At 43.7% G+C, this 21,999-nt stretch overlaps 1 protein-coding gene across 3 annotated transcripts in view; it reads right to left on the reverse strand.

The window, feature by feature from the left end:
- Positions 1-3,484: 3,484 nt before the first annotated feature.
- The window catches only part of LOC120307602, a 36,994-nt gene continuing 18,479 nt past the window's right edge, over positions 3,485-21,999 (reverse strand). For 2 of the 3 annotated variants that reach the window (XM_039342494.1, XM_039342495.1), the window contains exons 8-14: positions 19,753-19,815; positions 17,609-17,716; positions 15,020-15,118; positions 13,586-13,672; positions 11,823-11,974; positions 4,791-4,906; positions 3,485-3,862 (exon numbers count right to left, since the gene is read on the reverse strand). In XM_039342494.1, coding sequence (XP_039198428.1) covers positions 3,709-3,862; positions 4,791-4,906; positions 11,823-11,974; positions 13,586-13,672; positions 15,020-15,118; positions 17,609-17,716; positions 19,753-19,815 — 779 coding nt within the window. In that variant the 3' untranslated portion in view covers positions 3,485-3,708. Of the gene's footprint in view, positions 3,863-4,790; positions 4,907-11,822; positions 11,975-13,551; positions 13,673-15,019; positions 15,119-17,608; positions 17,717-19,752; positions 19,816-21,999 lie in introns of those variants that run through there. The other variant, XM_039342496.1, reaches the window with a different exon arrangement.

Consider the following 21,999-nt stretch of genomic DNA (forward strand, 5'->3'; position numbering starts at 1 on the left):
AACAACACAACTCAATGACATTCGATAAATACGTCAATTTTCTTTTCAACCCTTTAATCCCTTGTTTCAGGGTGGAGTCAGGGTGGCTGAGTAGAGCTCAGTGTTTACTGGCCAGATGCCCTCCCTGACACCTAATGCACAGCAGATATTTGTGCTCTGATAGAGCATCATCAGCGACTGTCTAGGATTGGACTCTCAACATTCGGAGTGGAAGAAGAGCATCTTCACCTCTAAGTCACCACACTGCTCAAATAGAGCAATTAGTTAATTAAATTTTAACACAGCAGTCTGGACCTCTTTTCTAAGTTTAAGAAAATGGTTTTCCTTTTAGTCAAAAGCATTTTTTTTTAATGTGAAAAAACTAGCCTATCCAGCAACCAAACAATAGAGAGCGTATTCTGGAAATTCTTGAATACACTTGCAAGTCTAAAGCAACATACAAACTCGACTGGGAAAGAGGGTTGTGTAACCCATAAATTGGCCACTTTTAGAATGTTCTCTAGGATCACTGGAGGCTAAAACGTATGAGGAACGGTTGCTGGAATTGGGTATGTCTAGTTTAATGAAGGACGAGGGGGGACAGGATAGCAGTCTTCCAGTATCTCAGGGGCTGCCCCAAAGAAGAGGAGTCAAGCTATTTTCCAAAGCACCTGAAGGCAGGACAAGAAGCAATGGATGGAAACTCATCAAGGAGAGAAGCAATCTGGAACTAAGGAGAAACTTCCTGACAGTTAGAACAATTAAGCAGTGGAACAACCTGCCTCCAGAAGCGGTGAATGCTCCAACACTGGAGGTTTTTAAGAAGAGACTGGACAGCTATTTGTCCGAAACGGTATGGGGTTTCCTGCTTGAGCATGGGTTGGACTAGATGACCTCCAAGGTCCCTTCCAACTTTATTATTATTATTATCACTGTTTCCTATTGCTTAATTCTCAGGCTTGATTAATGTTTTTTTTTTACTGTTTGATTTCTTGCTTTCTCATCCATCACATACTGAATGTGTGTATTATTTCTTTCTGTACTCTATAAAAAGACTGGACCTCTTTCCCCCCCTCCCCAATCAGTATGTGCATTTGGCTCCCTTCCTCCCCATCTTTTCAACTGTAAATTATGCATATTGCAAAGTTTGTTGTTGAAAGGTACCAATGGCGTTTAAGGTGTTATGATGAGACGAGCAGCAAATATGTCAAATAAACAAATAAATAAATGCTTTTCGCTTTGCCTGAATCACTCGGAGATTCGTAGTTTGGGGTGGGCGAAAAAGCCTCCTTGCAAAGTCAAAGTGTTTTCTTTCCCGTACATAGAGAATGTGTTCCTTCAGCTTCGCACCACTGGGGCTGCCTGAGTTTATAGGCAGCAATCCAACGAAGGGGCTCCTGGTTCCACCAGAAGATTGCTAGTATTCTTTGGAAGGTTTTGTTTCGCTTGCTTTCTAGTCTGGAATCTGCTCTCCTATAGCTTAAGTCCCTTCTGCTCTGATTCTACTCTGGAAAGGTGGTGGGCAGGCCAGAAATAACCGTTCTTGTGTGTGCGATATCCTTTGGAAGCATTCCCACCTTCCCCTTGGTTATCTTTCCCCCAAAAGCTGTTTCTTCTTTCCAAGAAAAGTTTGCATTCAGATTGGGGGGGGGGGGGAATTCCCAGAACAGATTCCCTGGGGGTGAAACTCAAACCAGTTTAATTGCTGCCACTCTAGAAATCTTCCTCCATTAAGGCGTGCCTGATTTCCAGACCCAACAGCCTGTTTCCTGAAATAAAGCCAAGCGAGAATGAGAAGGAACAAAGAACGGCTCGGTCTTCCTCAAGCTCTGCAGAGTCCCCACTATGCGTCGCTAATAGGTGGGGGAGGCTCTATCGGCTGCGGATTGAGTTCCAGGGGCTGGTTTTGACTAGGGTTGGGGGCCCCACAGGACCCTCTTTGTTGGCCCTGACCAGTCAGACCAGCTAGCGGCCACGTTCAGCAGGTCTGGGACACCAAAACGAGAAAGTTTAGTGCCCCAGTTGTGACAACATTGTGGAATTGCGTCCCGGAGGAGATTAACTTAGTCTCCTCTTGGTGGACATTTCTGAAATTGTTGGAGACGGAGCTGTGTGGGAGAGACTTCCGCTGGTTTTACGATGTCTCAGTTTTTCGGCTTTCCCGTTTGTCTTTTTGTTTAGTGATGCTTTTCTTGTTCTTGTTGAGCCTCTCATGTGGTTTGGTGTATTCAAACACCATGGATGTTGCGAACCCTTCTTTTGTATTCTATGTCAGCCAAGGACCTTTTGAAGGCAGCAGAGTAGAGATGTGATAAATCAATAAATCCCTTGTGAAGATGGTTACCAGCATCAGATTCCTGGCTATGCAATTAACAAGTAGGCTCGCTTGGTCACTCAGCAGCAGGACAGTGGTGAAGCGGGCACAGCAGCGCCTGGATTTTTTGCCTCGCCTGAGAAAAGCACATCTTCCTTCCCCTGTCCTTACCACTTTCTGCAGAGGGACGATCGAGAGCATCCTGTCATACAGCATCACAATCTGGTTTAGAAGCATCACTGCTTCAGATAGGAAGGCAGTGCAGAGAGTGGTGAGGATGGCTTAAAAGATCATTGGCAGTTCCCTCCCTTCCATCCAGAACATAGCACATACGTGTTGCTTGAGCAGGGCCTTTAAGATGGTCTGGGACACTGCACATCCTCTTTATGGAGGAGGGGGCTTCGTGGTATCCAAACCAGAACGTCCAGATTCAGCCACAGTTTGTTCCAGTGTTAACTTATGAACTCTAAAGCAGTGGTTCTCAACCTGTGGTCGGGACCCCATTTGGGGTCGAACGATCATTTCACGGGGGTCGCCAAACAACGCAATCCGCCATTTTTTCCAATAGAATAGACTCTCTTGAATAGAGTCTAATTCTATTGGCTTTCCAAAGCCAATAGGAATTGTCCAGGCTGTCTCTGCCCTGCTGAGCCCGCCAAAAGTCCCATTCTGCAAACGGGGCTGCACCAGTTGAGTAGTCCTCGACTTACGACCGGTTGGGGGTTGCGGCATTAAAAAGGTTGAGAACCACTGCTCTAAAGCTTCATCTTTCCGTTATGTATTTAAGATGGACAATGATTAACATATATTTATTACTTATATGTAAGGGTGTAGATCTATACATATTTGTATATAGTACGTTTCAGTGTGTGTTATGTATGTGTACACTTTGAGAGCAAGCAATTAAATTTCATTTTTAACGTGTGCCATTGTGCCCACAGTAAAAAATGATAATAAAAGGTTATCTATTTAAATCAAACTTCTATAATGACTTGGATGGCAAATCCTGGGGTGGAGGGTGGGGTGCACATGGGTCCTGGGGGGGGGCCTTTCGATACTCCTGCATGTAGTTCTATTTATTTATTTATTTTAAAGATTTCTATGGCCGCCCACTCACTCTCAGTGACTCTGGGCAGCTTACAAACAATAAAGCTGAGCGAAATAGAACGAACACAGAAAAGACAGTTTTCATTCTTCTTTACTTGCTCTTTAATTTGCTAAATATGACAATGTCTTTAATCTCCGAAAAGGCAGGATGGCAAAGGTGTTTGGAAGCTGATGTCAAAGCCCTGAGTTCTTCCATGTCTCCACACTGGCTGACTGGGGCAACTGTTTTTAAGAGGCAGGTTCGCCGAGTGGCGTTTCTTTCTCACTGGGTTCATCAAGTACAATTTTGTGCAACGTTCAGCAAAGAGCTAGGACATCCATTTGATTATAGGGCCCTGCTTGCAAATGCCTTTGGATGGTTCGCTACAGTCCATTGTGACCCAGCAACTCAGTGGAATGTTACATCCACCTTCTGCTCCTGCACACCATTTATAATTAACCGGTTCTCCATATTTCCAGTATCTGGAAAGAAGAAACAACTGTTGTCAGTCCTCTAGACAAAATGAGTATCATTTATAGACTTTGGAGCAGGAAATAAATGTTGGATCCATTCACCTTCTTCCTTCACCTCAATGAGAGATTCTAAATAGCTCAGATAAGTAGAAATAGTTCTATTGTATATAATATTGTATATAATATTGATGTTTTAATTTGGAGAGAGGAATTGCTCGGGCATTTCCCCTGGACCGTATCCGGAGCGAGGAAGATAGGAAGAAGGGGAGAAGCAAGTAGGAAGGTTGAGGAGAAGGAGGAGAGGGGGAGAGTGAGGAAGAAGAGGGAAAGAGGGAGGGTAGATACGGTTTGGGGGGAAATGGGTGAGCAATACCGTAAGTTGTGTGTATCAATTTATTTTACTCTTTATCTGAAGTACTTTTATGAATGTAATGCATTGCAAAATTGCAAATAAAAATTTTTTTTTACAAAAAAAAATATGAGAGACTCTAACAACTCCAAATGTTGGACTGTGGTTGTTTTGGCAGAGAAATAGAGGTGGAGTTCACAAAATCTTGGCGACACATCTCTCCCTCCGTCCTCTTGGACAGACCTTGGCAAAAGATTATGGATCTCTAGGCAACCGTTTTTTAAAAATGGACCGTGGCACCCTTCTTGGTTGCTTTGGGCATTGAGGCTTGGGGAGAATTCTGGAGTGTTTCTATTCCTCCCTTTGCCGGTGGTTTCAGTTGGGGGAGGGGGTGGGGGAGGAGAAGTCGGGGAGATGGGTACTCATTCATGGGGCACCGTAGAGTTTGGTCCTTTCCCCATTATTATCGCCCTGCAAGAAAACATCGGGGAAGGTCGTCCATCAGTTCAGGGCTCAGTGCCATCCCAATGTGTGATGGAATGTGCATCTTTCAGGCTATAAAAAAACAAACTTGAATTAGACCCTTACTGGTTTGTAAGTAGAGTTCCAGAAGGAAACCACTTCCACTGTGCTCCGAAGTAACTATAACTCAATGCAATGTAGTAAGAACCGGCCTTGTTTAGAAGTGCTTTTTCTATGAATGTCTGAAAGAAAAAAATCCACACGTCAGTTACAGTGAATGAAGGAGAGATTCTCACCTTCCAAATCAGAGCCTCCCTAGAAGCATCAGGGGAGGAATATGTAGAAGCAGCAGCAATGCAATCCCTGCGGTACAATCACAAAGAATGGGACAGATCAGATTCCCGAAAGAATGGAACCTCCAGGAGGAACCAAGCAGGCCTTTGGCTGAACCAGCAGAGCCACGAAAGCCACGATCAAACCTAGTTTATGGGCCATTCCACGTTTGCACGTAACCATGGTGAGAAATGACCAGGGAGCTGCCTGGTTCCACCCTTCCCCAAGTCCTTGTCTCATCTCCTCCTCAGCCCAGAACTTTTTCCTCATCCCTCTCTCTGGCCTTAGTTTGTCCCCATAAAATCAGCAACCACCTGCAGTCCATCCACAATGAACAGAATCTGATGCCCACTCAAGTCATCCCACAGGGGAGGAGGCACTGAGGTTGGTGAGAGCCTATCTGCTCGCCTTCTTTCCTTCTTCTGATCAGCTGCTCACTGCCCCTGCTTGGGGGCTTCCAGGAGGAAGGAGCCCTGCAACACTACCAGCCAGCAGGAAAGGCCAGGTCTCTCAACACTGTCAACACCGTTCCACACCTCCACAATGGCTTTACGGAAGCCTCCTCGGTTGCAGCACAGAGTCTTCTTTCAGACTCAGCACAACTGTGGGCCCAAAAGCTCCATGGCAGCTTGCAGGGAGCAGCCATGTTGAGAGGGCAAGTGGAGCTTGGAAACAGCCTGAAACCCACACTGACAAGGAGCCCCTCTGCAGTTCTGTTCAGCACCCATGCAGAGCTGCTGAGTATTGGCACTGGTGCTTTCCTGTGTCAAGCCGTGGGTCCAAGCCTGCCACCCCCACCCCACCCAAGACCCATCTGAGCCCTCTCCTGCACCCCTGGCCTGGAAGCACGAGGACAGCATTCAAGCCAATATTTCAATTTCCTTCGACTGTTCTCTGGAAGTCCCAGGAAGCATGAGGGATAGGCTAGAAGTTCCTTCTAAGAGCCTTGTTATATTTTGCTCACCTTGATCAAAGGCAGGGCAATTAAAAGCCATGCAACACTTGGGATTCACCAGCAAATGCAAAGTATTTGCCTCTGTCCGTCTACAGAAACAAATTCTTGTTTGCGTGAGTTCTACATGACTTCTGATATAGATTGCTGACAAATGATAGTCATGGAGAGGAACATGGAAAGAAACTTTTGGACTGGCCTCGTTAATCATGGCCATCTTGGACAGATGGGTCGACTGCATGAGGCTGAAAGTGTAGGCTTTGTTCAGGTGGAACTTCTCTGACGTTCCACATTAGTTTCACCTCCATAAAAGTTAGGATAGAGATTGACCCAGTTCTTTAGCCATGCCTCCTGATGATGATGTGATGATAAAGTTATCTATTCAGTCGTGTCCAACTCGTGGTGATTCTGTGGGTCAGCTCTCTCACATCTTCCAATCTTGCCCCACTAGTTTGCTCTTTGCTCTGGCTGGTGCCAGCTTTGATGGTGTCCAGCCATCGTGTTGTTTAGCAGCCTGGGTTCCTTTTCGCGCTAACTCTTCCCAACTGAATTGCTTTCTCCAGTGAATTCCCATGCCTGACATGGCCAAAATAAGCGAGACGCAGTTTTGTTTTTAGTGACATGTCTGGTGTTATTTGCTCCGGTACTTGCTTGTTAGTTACTTTTGCTGTCCAAGCCTTCTTCGGCACTACAGTTCAAATGAATTGGTTTTCTTTCTGCTTGTTTAAGGTCCAACTTTCAAAACCATAGGTAGCCTCAGGGAACACAATGCAGCAGAATAACCTACATTTGATTAGGCTGATGTCCTTCCTTTTCCATATTTGGCTCATGTTCATTATTGTTGTGCAATCCAGGGCAATCCAATGTTTTATTTCTGGGCTGCATTGTGTGCCATTGTGTGCCTGCTTACTCTCCTAATCCCTTCCTGTCCAAGAATGTAAATACAAATATTAGTTTGCTGCTTGATCATTTTCCCAAGGCTAAGGTGAGCATTTTGAAGTGTGCAGGAGTGTGGAAAGAGAATTAAAGATTTGCCTGTGTACCCCACCTACTTGTGTTTGTGCATGTGCATCTGTCTGTCTCTCTGTTTGTATATAGTTATAGATATATATAGAGAAAATATAGATATAGGGAGGGAAGAGGGAGAGAGAGAGAGAAAGAGAGAGAGAAGGATGGATGGATGGATGGAAGGAAGGAAAACATGAAAATAAGGAAAAGTGCAGAAAGAATAAAAAGGAATAGAAAGGAGCTTCCAATATCCTTTGCAGCACACATAATCACACATTATTTCTTCCTATTATCCATCTTTTCCTATTATCCATTAGTCCAAAAGACAAAACTCAGTTGCAATTTAATCTTTAAAATCTGAATTAATATATGTATTTGTGTCTAAAATTCTTTGGCTTTCTTCACATCTGGATGGAATGGCACTTTTCCGGACTGAGCTGAGGTGAAATTTCCTACACTCGCAACTCCTGCTCAAGGACCAGGTGGCAGCCCTGATGGGGGCGGGTCCTTTGCACAGATTCATCCAGAGTACCAACTGCATCCTTTTTGTGGACCAGGATGCTTTACTCAGGGCTGTGAGAGATGGATCACAAGGAAGGCTGAGCACCGAAGAATTGATACTTTCCAGTTGAGGTGCTGGAAAAGACTTTTGGGTGCAAGGCGGTCCCGTGACTGTCCTTTAGATCCTTAAGCAGAAGCTCAAATACTTTGGCCACCTAATGAGAAGAGAAGACTCCTTGGAAAAGACCTGATGTTGGGAAAGATGCAAGGCAAAAGGAGAAGGGGATGGCGGAAGTCCAGATACTTAGACATGGTAATCAGTGCAAAGAACATGAATTTGGCAAACTCTGGTGAGGCAGTGAAGGACAGGGGCAGATCTGGCGTAACTGCTGTCCACGGAGTGGTAAAAGTCGGACACAACCTAGCGACTGGACAACAAGTTTTACTTGGGGTCATGCCTTGATCAACTCTCCTTTAGATTACTACAGTGCACTGCACCTGGGCCTGCCTGTGAAGACCACCCAGAAACTTCAGCTGATCCTGAATGCAGCAGCACACACAGCAATGGATTTGCTGACGTGTGACCTGCCCTGACCTCTATGCTCTTTCTGGGTACAATGAGAGGTTCCGCTCATCACCTCTAAAGCCTTATCTGGCCCAGATGATCTTCTGCACCTCCTTTTCCTAAGAACATCTACTCATCCTATCAGATAAGGGGGGGCATTCTCCTAGCCCCTTTCCCTAAATAATGCCATCTGATGGGAACTAGGATGTAGGGAGTCCCTACCACACAGGACACTCTGCCCACTAAGGTTCAGGAGGCCTCTGCCCATCTGGCTTTCCATAAAGCTATTAACAGAAGAGCCAAATAACAGAGCTGAAGCGGACCTTAGAGGTCTTCTAGTCCAACCCCCAACTCAGACGGGGGACCCTAGATCGTTCCAGACAAATAGCTGTCTTCTTCTTCTTCTTGTGCCCTATCCGTTATCAGATGTTGGCGATCCTGTTGGCGATCCTGCTTTTATCAGCAGCCGCATGAAAAAGGGCTGCTGAGTTTTGTCCAAGCCGGTCCCTTCGATTTTGAAGCCACGATGTTCTTCTTCTGCCTGGACCTCGTTTGCCTTCCGTCTTTCCCTGGAGGATTGAATGGAGCATGCGTGTTTTTCTGGGTGTCGCATCACAGGTCTGAAATATTCTAACTTTCGTTTTTTTAATTGTTTTGATGATTTCCCTGGGCTTTCCCAAGCGGCTTATCACCCCCTCATTTCTGATCTTGTCAGCTTATACGTAACAGCCACCTGTAAATCCACATTTCAAATGCTTCTCGTCTCTTCAGGTGGCCTTCTGTCAGAGACCTCCAAAGAGCAGGACAGAAAAAATATAGCATCTGACAAGCCTGGTTTTCAGTCTTAGGCTTCGGTCGTGACTGCAGAAGACCTTTTTCATTTTGAAGAATGCTGTTCGAGCTTTCTCTGTCCTTGTCTTTACTTCAGTGGTCATGTCCCAGCTTTCATGTAAATAATAGCTGTCTAGTCTCTTCTTAAAAACCTCCAGTGATGGAGCACCCACAACTTCCGTTCCACTGATTGATCGTTCTCACTGTCAGGAGAATCCCCCTTGGTTCCAGGTTGCTTCTCTCCCTGATTAGGTTCCATTCTTTGCTTCTTATTTATTTATTTATTTTATTTATGAGACTTATATACTGCTTTAAGTGCAAGCACTCTCTAAGCGGTGTACACCAGTAAGCAATGTAATATATATATTACATACATACATACATACATACATAATATATATATATTACGTTGCCCCAACAATCTGGGTCCTCATTTTACCTACCTCGGAAGGATGGAAGGCTGAGTCAACCTTGAGCCGGTGAGATTTGTTCTGCCTTCAGGTGCTGAGATGAAATGAAGTGACTGCACTCCAGACATTTTACAGGTTTCTGCTTTTAATGTGTTTAGTTTTTATAGTTTTAATATGGCTCTGGTGCTCTTTTAACTTCTGATTGTAAGCCACCCGCCGTTGGTGACAAGATGGACAGCTACGTAGCAACGGATGTAAATAACGAATATCCATAGAAGCTAATAGATGTTTTAATTTTCAACAATTTAACAAACTGTTCTCGTATTTCTGGTGTCTCAGAAGCTGAAAAGCTGCTGCTTCAGATAATGCTGTTAGCAAATGTTGTAAAAAGTCTGTATATCGTTCGGTTATATCGACAATCTTTATCTCTCAACAAGTCTAAAAAATATTCTTCATTATCTGTCAGTTGGTCCAAAAACAATATCCCTGTTTCCACCCAATTTTTTCCATATCAACCACCAATTCTCCCAATTTTTAAAGTTAGATTTCCTGATAAAGTCAGTTTTGTGTGTTTCCCATAGGTGCTTTTTCAAAAGGCAACTGTAGTCTCTCTGTTCTTCCTTGACTAAGCTTCGCTTCTCGTTCAAGATGCTTCTTCAGTTCCTGAAGAGGTTCCTGAACTGAAGAAGCTTCTTGGATGGGAAGCGAAACATCTTCAAGAAGAAACGAAGAAAGTCCAGTTGAGTTTTCAAAAAGCATCTTTGGGACAGCCATGACCCGGATAACTGAGAATCTCCATAGACATTCAGTTTTGGGTGGGGAAAAAAAATCCACCAAATATTATAAAATATCCCTTCATGTTGTTCACATTGCTAGTAAAGATGTGAACCATTTTCCCACGGTGTTTCTCAGCCTTCGCAACTTTAAGACAAGTGGACTTCAACTCCCCAGCCAGCCACTGTTCTAGACCATTTCTTTGGTGACAAATATCAATGATGCATCATCTTATAAAAAATAAACATACGGTTTAAGGTTAGAGCATAATGTTCATTTCAGTCCTTTCAATCGGGTATTTTCTCTTGGTTCCATTTGTACACTGTAACCAAAAATGTAGCCCATTTTATCATACATTGTTAGAGAATTTTAATTTCTCTAATTGGTGAAAAATAAATCAGAAGCTCTTACAGTTGACTGCATTTAGCTGATTCAAATAACTTTATATTTATATAAAAATATTTACAATACCATTCTTCTTTACAGCAACATAGCTTAATTGAAGACTTCTTACAGAGACAGACCAGATACAAACATGAGACTGGAAATCCAGCTCCTAACTCAATACTCTTTTGCACAGACTCAGTAGCACTTTCCTCACATTGGCTGACTGAGTTACCACATGACTCTTCCTGTTCATGAATATTCCAACATACATCCTTTCACCTTCTTCTTTCGCCTCATATTTCAGCAAAAGATTATGTGTTTTAGCAATAATGTGTTCATCTTTAGTACATAAATTCTATTTCAAACTCAGTTTTAACATATATTCAACACAATAAATTAGATGATATTATTAATCATTTAAATTCTTTACCCGATTTAATTATTGAATGTAAGTACATAAAAATAATGACATATTTTATCCACTCTAAATCTTTCTAATCATCGTACATAAAAAAATCATTGACCAGCATATCCTTCTGTCTTTCCTAGATTTTATTTTACAATCTCCTCGTCAACACTGTAAACAAACTTGGCTGAAGCCATTTTTGGGAGGGGGGGGGACGTGTATCTTTTAGCTTAGTCAAAACAATAAATTGTTCTGTGGGAATCAAGGTCATTGCCACCTACGTTTTGGCGCTGAAACGCTTGTTAGAAAGCTTGCCAAAGTAGTTTGTTGGGGAATGTGATTATGACATATTCCTGGGGTGGGAAGTTCAACTTTGTAACCTTTGAGAGGGAACTTCAGTCTTGGTTTCACTTTTGATCATGCCGATACTATGTAGCCAAATAAATATATTCTTTAAGGAAACCTTTTGCCTTAAAGTTCTGTTTCTACTGGTCTCATCTGTAGGAACCATGACACTCCTTGTGAAAATTCTAGTACATCACGTATTAGATTTATGTTTACTTATCCTATACTAGCCACTTATGTTTCTTTTTCCTTTCTCGTCTATAAAATGCTTTTTGTGCTGAAAGCCATAATGGTATTTTTCAGGCAGAACTTAAATTTGTATTTATTCTATACTGTAAGAATATCTCGCCTAAGATAATGCTTTTTAAAATCTACATTCAGCGTAGCTTTATTGTATCATAGGTATCCATGCCACCCAAACCTCAGATCATGACCTTCTAACTCCAATAGTCTTCTAGTTTTCAGCGAAACCCATTCTTTCATCCAAAGTAAACAGCAAGTAGCAAAAATATTATTTCAGATCTAGTAACCTGTATCCTTTTGGCACCATAAAGCAAAGGAAAACTGGAGTAAGATTGTAAGCACAATTGCGATCATGTAATTTTCATTTAGCAACTATCAATTTTGCGAACCATATTTTACTTACCTCCTCTTCCGCAGTTATTTCTAAAATAAGTTCAGCATTTTGATCTTTACAATAATTTACGAAATCATTCTGGGAAAATGTGTGGTCAGTGAATGAATAAATGTGTCCATCATATGCCATCCAGCCATGATTCAATTTATACTCAATTTTCGCTTTGAGCCAAATCAGGATTATGACATGGAGAGAGAAGGGGGGAAAAAGCACAATTAGCTTAATGAATGGTTAGGATCACGGTATATCCTAGATTGAGCTACATGTTTTTTATTTCTATTTAAAAACTACAGTATATTGTTAATTTCCTTGATTTGTTTTTTTATTGTTGCTTTGCATATTGCTGCTTATCCTGAAGGGGTAATGGCAATCTCTATAGAGTCCTTGGATAGAAGATACATTTCAGAATAATAAACAAACAAAGGCAATCTCTGTCTACGAGCGTATTTACTCATCCATTGGAGAAGTTACTCTGTTGCCTTCTTCCTGTGCCTGTTCATTAATCAATAGAGGATATGTTCAGGACATCCTAAATTTTTCTTCCTTAACTCTTAATTTTAGATATATTTCATCGTTTGCATGATGCATTCTCCTAGGAGAAGGTTGTTTGACCATTAAAGTTAGACAGAGAAGATCAAGAATCACATCCTCAGAGGCATGCTCTGAACCAGGGGTATGCAACCTCGGCTCTTTTATGACTCGTGGACTTCAACTCCCAGAATTCATAAGTCAGCTTGGACACTCTCCTTTTCCCCTCAGCATGGCTGGCTCAGGAATTCTGGGAGTTGAAGTCCATGAGTCATAAAAGAGCCAAGGTTGCCAACCTCTGGCCTAGGTCTAGGCTGCTTTATGACTCGTGGACTTCAACTCCCAGAATTCCTGATCCAGCACGGCTCAGCTTGGAAACTTCTCCCTTTCCCCTCAGCGTGGCTGGCTCAGGAATTCTGGGAGTTGAAGTCCACGAGTCATAAAAGAGCCGAGGTTGCCTATCCCTGCTCTAAACCGTCAGTTTTAGAATTTTTCCCATTGTGGAAAATGGAGGTGGTGATTTGGAACAGACCCATGGAAATTCTTGAGAGATTAGCCATACTAAGCCGGAAAATGGACAAAGTAGTCCTTGCTTACTGACTGCCTCATTTTGGTCATTGTTCAAGCCACAACATCATAAAAGCTGGCTTTCTAACCAATCCTCGTACCTACAATCATCTTGGCATTCGTCCGTCGCATGAGTTGCAATGGGCTTGCCACAAGCAGGATTAATAAAAAAAGCAGAAGTAAAACCCTGAACCGTGGTCCCGAGAAGTTTCCTGAATGACCACAGGAAGTTGTAAGCCCATCCCGGTCCTGTGATTTTTCTGCTCAGTGACGGCTGTGTTTGGTGGTGGGGTTGCTGCTCCCAATTTGGGTTGCTAAACGAGGACTACCTGCAGGTTTTGTTTGCCCAAATCCCCTCCCCCTTTACAGGTGCAGGTGGGGTTGAGGTCTCCACAAGATTTGGATCATAGAGCCACAATTGGAAACCTCCCCGCCTCACATATCTACATCATCAGGGAGTTGGAAGGGACCTTGGAGGTCTTCTAGTCCAACTCCCTGCTCAGGCAGGAGACCCTCTCGTAGACACCACTGCCGTGAGACTGGTGGATGCTGCCTTTGAATGGGTCTTCCACAGACACCCCAGAGACCACCCCACCTCCAACACCTCCCAGTTTTAGGGCAGGCTCTCCTTCCCTTCACATACTGTACTTATCTGTCAAAACCTGTGAGAAACATACTAATCTCAGCTTCAATTTCATTGAGCTTTGTAGCCCATGGCAACAGTTGTGTTGCAAGCTTTTCAGCTTCCAGGATTGTATCAGCATCTGAAACAAGCGAGGCGAGAAAATTTACTTAGATCTGAACAGCTTCCTGCATCTATCCAAAGAGCCCATCTTCAAGCACCACACCACCACAAAAACAGGCATCTAAAGACCTATATCGGATTATACAGCTAGGAAAAGGCCTTCAGTTAAAGGAGAGTATTTGCAGCTGAGGGTTGAAATGAGAGGGATCTTGGTGCTCTCTGAGCTGGGTGGTTTTCTTGCGGACATTTCATTATCCAAACTTGGTTAACATCCTCGGCATGCACATGCCAGCACTGATGAAGAGTTTACTACTCAAAAGATAATGGTTAATTGAACTAAAGTAAGTTGGGGGTCGCGGCATTAAAAGGTTGAGAACCACTGAGATAGAGGAAGGAAGGAAGGAAGGAAGGAAGGAAGGAAGGAAGGAAGGAAGGAAGGAAGGAAGGAAGGAAGGAAGGTGAAACTTGTATCGCAATTGCAAAACTGCAAACTATACAAACATGGTGGCATAGAAAAATAAACAGTGTTATTGTATGAAACATCCTATAAATTCCAACTATTTGATTGACATGTTTCTGCCATCAACATTACACACCCATCACTTACTTTAGTTCAATTAACCATTATCTTTTGAGTAGTAAACTCTTCATCTTTTTAGAAACCCTACTTATAAATATGCAAATATTTGTCCATGGGGCTGCTAACTCCTGAAGGTGGGAATTTCCATGCATGCAAAACCTATTTGCTATTAGGCTTCCAGAGGCTGGCTTCCTTCTTCCCTTTCTTCCAAGGGATTGCTACAGGACTACAATTCCCATAATTGCAGCCTTGATAAATCAAAGAAAGAAAGAAAGAAAGAAAGAAAGAAAGAAAGAAAGAAAGAAAGAAAGAAGGAAGGAAGGAAGGAAGGAAGGAAGGAAGGAAGGAAGGAAGGAAGGAAGGAAGGAAGGAAAAGGCAGGAAGGAAAGAAGGAAAGAAAGAAAAGGCAGGAAAGAGAAAGAAAGAGAAGGAAATAAAGAGAAAGAAGGAAGGAAGGAAATGGAAAGAAGGCAGGAAGGAAGGAAAGAAAAAGAAAGAAAGAAAGAAAGAAAGAAAGAAAGAAAGAAAGAAAGAAGGCAGGAAAGAAAAAGAAAGAAAGAAAGAGAAGGAAGAAAGGAAATAAAGAAAGAAGGCAGGAAGGAAGGAAAGAAAGAAAGAAAAAGAAAGAAAAAAAGAAGGAAGGAAGGAAAGAAAGAAAAGAAAAAAAGAAAGAAAGAAAGAAAGAAAGAAAGAAAGGAAGGAAGGAAGGAAGGAAGGAAGGAAGGAAGATGGATGCCAGGTGGCCTCAGGAACAGGACTGTATATTTAGACTGTAACATTACTTACCAGTAAGTATCTTAAGGTCAGGGTTGTGTGAAACCATGTATTTCCTAATGTTCCTTATTGCCTTTCGAAGAGGCTCATATTTTTCCCTCACTTGCCACACTGAAAGAGAAGTTTATTAATCGTGGATTTTAGTGGTGAGACAATCCTGCGACACACACGCACACCCAAGATAAATATCAGTTCCTCTTAATTTGTACTCAAGGGGCTTGAGTGATTCATTTGGGTGTCCTTGAACTGGGAACAAATATATGGCCTTTTAGTTCTTCAATCTCCTTCTGGTTACCCTGAAAACGATTTTTGAGGGAAGGGAACACTTTTTAATGTCAAACCCTGTTGTTGTTAAATTACTGTTTTATACCAAAGTTGCACTAGTTTTTTTTTTTTTTCCAATGTAGAGTCTCCACCATTATTGTCCTAAAGGTGCTTTTTCAAGAGGCAACTGGACTGTCTTTGTTTTTCCTTGAAAACATTTTGCTTCTCATCCAGGGACAATCATGACCTGGATGACTGGGAAACTCCATAGACCAGGGGTAGGCAACCTCAGCTCTTTTATGACTCGTGGACCAGCTCCCAGAATTCCTGAGCCAGCATGGAGGAACTATGGCCCCTTCAAGACTGGTGGACTTCAACTCCCAGAATTCCTGAGCCAGCCATGCTGAGGGGAAAGGGAGAGGTTTCCATGCTGAGCCATGCTGGCTCAGGAATTCTGGGAGTTGAAGTCCACGAGTCATGAAGGGGCTAAAAACCCTCATGCTGGCTCAGGAATTCCGGGAGTTGAAGTCCACCAGTCGTAAAGCGGCTTAGGCCTAGGCCAGGGGTAGGCAATCTTGGCTCTTTTATGACTTGTGGACTTCAACTCCCAGAATTCCTGAGCCAGCTAAGCTGAGGGGAAAGGGAGAGGTTTCCATGCTGAGCCATGCTGGCTCAGGAATTCTGGGAGTTAAAAGTCCACAACTCATGAAGGGGCCATAGTTCCCCCATGCTGGCTCAGGAATTCTGGGAGTTGAAGTCCACGAGTCATAAAGCGGCCTAGGCCTAGGCCAGGGGTAGGCAACCTTGGCTGTTTTATGACTCCTGGACTTCAACTCCCAGAATTCCTGAGCCAGCATAGCTCAGCTTGGAAACCTCTCCCTTTCCCCTCAGTGTGGCTGGCTCAGGAATTCTGGGAGTTTCAGTCCACGAGTCATAAAAGAGCCAAGGTTGCCTACCCCTACCATCATGGCCCTCTTACAATATCTGGAAATTTATTAGCGATCTTTTAAAAAAATCCTTCCATTGTGATTATGGCACCTGTCACCGTCTGATCAAGATCAGTTTTGATTACAGAGATTTTGTTTTCACTGCTTAATTGGACATCAGAAAATCCGCAGTGCTTCTCATGCGATAAATTTCTTCATGGAAGCATAAAGCCAGGAAAGCAAGAGGAGATCCTTCCATCTGTTTGTCCTGATAACGCACTGGGTGCTACGGGGATTATTTTGTGAGAAAGTGGCTCAGTATGGAAAGGCTAGCAATTTCAGTTTGCCCTAAACATCAAACCTTCGTTTGACAGTTTCTAAAAACTTACTGTCCACATTGGGCAGCAAAAGAAACTACACACAACTAGAGAAACTTTGGTCAAACCATGTTCTGGAAACAATGATCCTGGTTTGTGGCATGGAACAAAGGGATAATAGAATAGCAGAGCTGGAATGGATCTGGGAGGTCTTCTAGTCTGACCCCCCTGCTTGAGCAGGAGAGCCAATACCATTCGGACAAAGGGCTGTCCAGTCTCTTCTGGAAAGCCTCCAGTGTTGGAGCATTCACCACTTCTGGAGGCAGGTTGTTCCACTGGTTAATTGTCCTCACTGTCAGGAAGTTTCTCCTTAGTTCTAGGTTGCTTCTCTCCTTGCTTAGGATCCATCCAGCTCCATTTCCATCCAGGAAAAATGAAGCAGGGGAGTACATTTTTCCAGCTCCTGCCGTTTCATCTAATATTTTGAATAAATTCTTGGAGGTAACAATGCTTTTCCCTCCATAAGGGCAATCTCCCATCCTCTCCTACTCCAGAGAGGCTCCAAGGAACCAGCCTACTCACTGGTTCTTCGGTCTTTGCCTCCATCATCATCTCTGCTCACCACGGAGAAGTCTTTCGAGGCCACGCTTCCACTGGCAGCCCAAAGCACTCTTCATTCTTGTGCCAATTTCGGCCCCTTGGATGGTGAAATGGACTCAGAGCCTAACCCTTTGGCGCATGAGAAGTGGTTGACACCCGTTTTGATGGACCAGACAGATTTCAACCTGTCTGCTTTTGCCCTGGCCAGATCTAGCCCTCCATCCATGTGATTAAAAGAGGGGACAGAGGTTCCCCTGCTACACCGTCAGCTTTTGGTACCTGGGGAATTCCAGAGAGATGGTGGGAACATCACTGGTACCAATTTTGGCCGAGATTCTCTTTTGCTGTTATTTTACATTGCCCACAGGGCATAAAGAGCTCCGTGCCATAAAGACATCCCAGCCATTCTTTCCAAATTGCCAAACGCTGCCTGCTTTTGTTCTGAGTAGACATGATCCCTGTGTGAAACCCGCAGAGTATAATCAGAAACTTACACAAAATGACCATCCACACAGTGGCGATGATGAGGAAGAAGAGAATGATAAGACATATCGTGGCGCAGTCATGTCCTATGAGGAATTGTATTATCACAGTTTTGACACCTGGTTTTGGAGAAAAGAAACACGGGAAGAAAATTATATTCAGTATTACCGCCAAGGACTTCGCTGTTGACGAGGCATCTGGATTCTCTCTGTGAACTTTATCTACAAAACGAAGCCTTTTTCAACTGCTCCAGACCAAAGCACAATGCAGGTTTGTCTCTCTTATTTTCTTGACATGAAGACTTCTCTTTCCCTCCAGCCCTTCCCACCTTTTTTCTCATTTTTCCTTTCTGTTCCTTTCTCTTTCTTCAGTTCATTCCCTTATTTGATAAAGGGAATGTAACACGCAGCCACTCAGTTCCACTTATTTGACAAAGGGAATGTAACATTCCACTTATTTGATAAAGGGAATGTAACATGCAGCCACTTCCAGGTTACTACAAGTCAGTTACGGTGCCTTCCCATCAGCATCCAAGGAAGGGATATTTTATTAATTTATTAAACAAATTTATACAGCTGCCCAGTTCACGCATAGATGGCTCCAGGCAGCTTACAAAATTTAAAATTCATCGTATAATAAAGCCCGTAACCACAACTTCCCCAACCTCCATTACAGCAACAACACAGTCGTCCCATCCGGGGTCCCCAGGCCCATGGGACTTTTGGCGGGCTCAGCAGGGCAGAGACAGCCTGGACAATTCCTATTGGCTTTTGAAAGCCAATAGAATTAGACTCTATTCAAGGGAGTCTATTCTATTGGCTTTCAAAAGCCAATAGAATAAAAGGGAGGAGCACAGCTAAGGAAAAGGGGGGAAAAATGGCGGATTGCGTTGTTTGGCGACCCCCGTGAAATGGTCGTTAGACCCCAAATGGGGTCCCGACCCCCAGGCTGAGAACCACTGCTCTAATACTACCCCACCCCTTCACCACTAGCCCATCCTGTGTGCTATCGCTCTGCCCAAGAGCCCAAAGCAGCCAGCTTAACGTAGCACCACCGCTGGGACCACCTCTGCTCATCCTCGGCAGACCGATGGCTGGCCTTGGGCAACAAACGTTCTTAGGCATGCCTGAAGCCCCCCCCCAGAAAGACAATTAACTGTAGCCAAATTGGCAAGGGGGCTTCTTCCCTTAGGAGAGAGCCTTTCTCTGTCTCTCCTTTGTAGTGGAACACCCTCAGTGTTTGCTCCTTCCGCCGGAAATGGCTTCCCTCAGCTCCCCCCTGCTATTGAGGGCCTCAAAGGTTTTGGTGGGCCGTGTTGGGAGTCCTCCTCTGCGGAGACCCTCCTCCCCCTCTGCTTCCTCCGGTAGCATGCCAGTAGGAGCAGAGGGTCTCCGTTCCTTCTCTACCTGGAGTGGGTCCTGGTCCTCCCTTCCCTTGCACCTCTCCTCTCTCACTCCCTGCCACTGCTTGGCACAAGTCCCCACAACCATCCGGAAGGTTGTGGGGAGGGTGAATCTGCACCAGGGCTAGGAAGACGCTCAGAGGGGCAAATACATCTAATTACAAGTTTTTATCAGTTCAAGCCATTGTCAAGACTGCTAACATCGGATGTTCTTGCTTGCCAACATCGGATGTTCTTGTATAGCACTTCTAGAGTTAAAGCAGATAGTAATAGTCTAGTGCAGTGTTTCTCAACCTTGACAATTTTAAGGCATGTGGACTTCAACTCCCAGAATTCCACAGCCAGCATTGCTGGCTGTGGAATTCTGGGAGTTGAAGTCCACATGCCTTAAAATTGTCAAGGTTGAGAAACACTGCGTCTAGTGGATGGGAAAATATGCTAGTTAATCATAACAATGTCTGAGCACAGTGTGGCCATGGTCAGCTCAGCTGCAACTGGGAGGGGCACTTCCCACTTCACATTAATTGGAGAATGTGATTGATGACTGTAAAATGGAGGGGTGAGTTATGCTTTGTTACGGGTGTTTGTGGGAGGGAAGATTCAGTTTTTGGCTTAAATTTGTTAGTGCCAAAGCTATGCAGAATAATAAAAGATTCTTTTAGAAGAATAAGCCTCAAAATTCGTTGAAAAGCTGCTTCCTTTCGGAACCACGACAGCAATTTCATATAAGAAAGGATTGTAAAATTCACTTACTGGGTGGTGGTGGTGGTGGTGGTGGTGGAGGAGGAGGAGGAGCATGTTTTGATGCTTTGTGACCTAGAAAACAACACAGTATATTTTTACATCCAATTTACGGCTATCATGTTTCATATGCTATCAAGAGATGCAGGTCATTTGTTCCTAATTAAATACAGTAGTCCTTGACTTACAACAGTTCCTTTTGACATGGTTCCCACAGATGAAACGAGGCATTGCTTTCCTTAAAGAATCTTTTATTCGGGAAACAAAGTATCGGCACTACATACCCCAAAACTAAATTCCCCTCCCCTGGATAGAAAGTTACAAAGTACAATTCCCACCCCCAACAAACAGTCATAAAGCACATTCCCCAATTAGCTTGAAGCAGTGGGTTTTCTCCCCAGCCCTCCAGCCCACCAAAACGTTATCAGCTCTGGATTCAATTTGTCCTTGGGTTCCCAGGGCAGAGATATTATTATTAGGACTAATTGAACTCTCATTTATTTATTTATTTATTTATTTATGAGACTTATATACCGCTTTAAGTGCAAGCACTCTCTAAGCGGTGTACACCAGTAAGCAATGTATATATATATTTACATTGCCCCCAACAATCTGGGTCCTCATTTTACCTACCCGGAAGGATGGAAGGCTGAGTCAACCTTGAGCCGGTGAGATTTGAACCGCTGACCTGCTGAACACAGTCAGCTAAAGTGGCCTGCAGTACTGCACCCTAACTGCTGCGCCACCTCGGCTCATCCCAATCCCCCCCCTCCCAGCACCAGCTAATTCTAAAAGCAAGAAAAGGGGAATGGAGAACATGGCTGCATTTTCATCTGTTGTCGAAGCAAGAACATCTGATGTTAGCAGGGTTGACACCTTCAGTAACTGCTCAAAATTATGATGGCATTGGAAAAAAGTGAGTTATGACCATTTTGCACATGAAGCATCCAAATGGGGGCATGAATCAACATTCAGATGCTCGTGTTTATGACAGTGGCCCAGGTCCTGGGGTTGTGTGATCACCTTTTGTGAAGCTACGGACAAGCCAAATCAACGATGAAGCCAGCTTCATGGAACAATCATGTCACTAACTTGACATCTGTGGGCATTCACTAATTAAGTTCCCCAATCATTTTGGGAATTTGTGAGTTTTTAAAACAGTGGTTCTCCACCTGTGGGGAACCCATTTGGGGTCGAATGATCATTTCACGGGGGTTGCCTAACAATGCAGTCCGCCATTTTTCCCCCCTTTTCCTTAGCTGTGCTCCTCCCTTTTATTCTATTGGCTTTTGAAAGCCAATAGAATAGACTCTCTTGAACAGAGTCTAATTCTATTGGCTGTCCAAAGCCAATAGGAATTGCCCAGGCTGTCTCTGCCCTGCTGAGCCTGCCAAAAGTCCCATTCTGCAAACGGTGCTGTACCAGTTGAGTAGTCCTCGACTTACGACCGGTTGGGGGTCGCAGCATTAAGAAGGTTGAGAACCACTGGACTAGATGACCTCCAAGGTCCTTTCCAACTTTACTATTATTATTATTATTATTATCGATCATCGCACAGTCAGCCAGATGTTCAGACTGGATTTGGCATTTTGTCTACCTATCGAGTCCTTACCCAGGACCTGGGATAGGCAGATGTGGATGTTTGATGGTATTACAGATATCGTCGCAGGATGGAAGTAGTTCCTAATAAGGCCGCCTTTTGCAATTGACTAATAGCGAATTTGTCAATGCCGATGGAGTTCAAGTGGTGCTCCAGTTGTTTTAGGATTGCACCCAAGGAGCCTATGACTGTTGGTACTACCCTTGTTTGCTTTTGCCACAGTCTTTCTATTTCTATTATTATTATTATTATCAATCATCGCACAGTCAGCCAGATGTTCAGACTGGATTTGGCATTTTGTCTACCTATCGAGTCCTTACCCAGGACCTGGGATAGGCAGAAGTAGATGTTTGATGGTATTACAGGTATCGTCGCAGGATGGAAGCAGTTCCTAATAAGGCCGCCTTTTGTAATTGACTAATAGCGAATTTGTCAATGCCAATGGTGTTCAAGTGGTGCTCCAGTTGTTTTGGAATTGCACCTAAGGAGCCTATTACTATTGGTACTACCCTTGCTTGCTTTTGCCACAGTCTTTCTATTTCTATTTGTAGGTCTTTGTATTTTGTTATCTTCTCCAGTTCTTTCTCGTCTATTCTGCTGTCTCCAGGCATTGCCACGTCCACTATCCAGACTTTTTTGTCTTTTTTATCGACAATTGT

The sequence above is a fragment of the Crotalus tigris genome, unplaced genomic scaffold, assembly GCF_016545835.1.
Source record: "Crotalus tigris isolate CLP2741 ecotype Arizona unplaced genomic scaffold, ASM1654583v1 scf7180000017793.814357, whole genome shotgun sequence".
NCBI classification, from domain to species: Eukaryota; Metazoa; Chordata; class Lepidosauria; order Squamata; family Viperidae; genus Crotalus; species Crotalus tigris.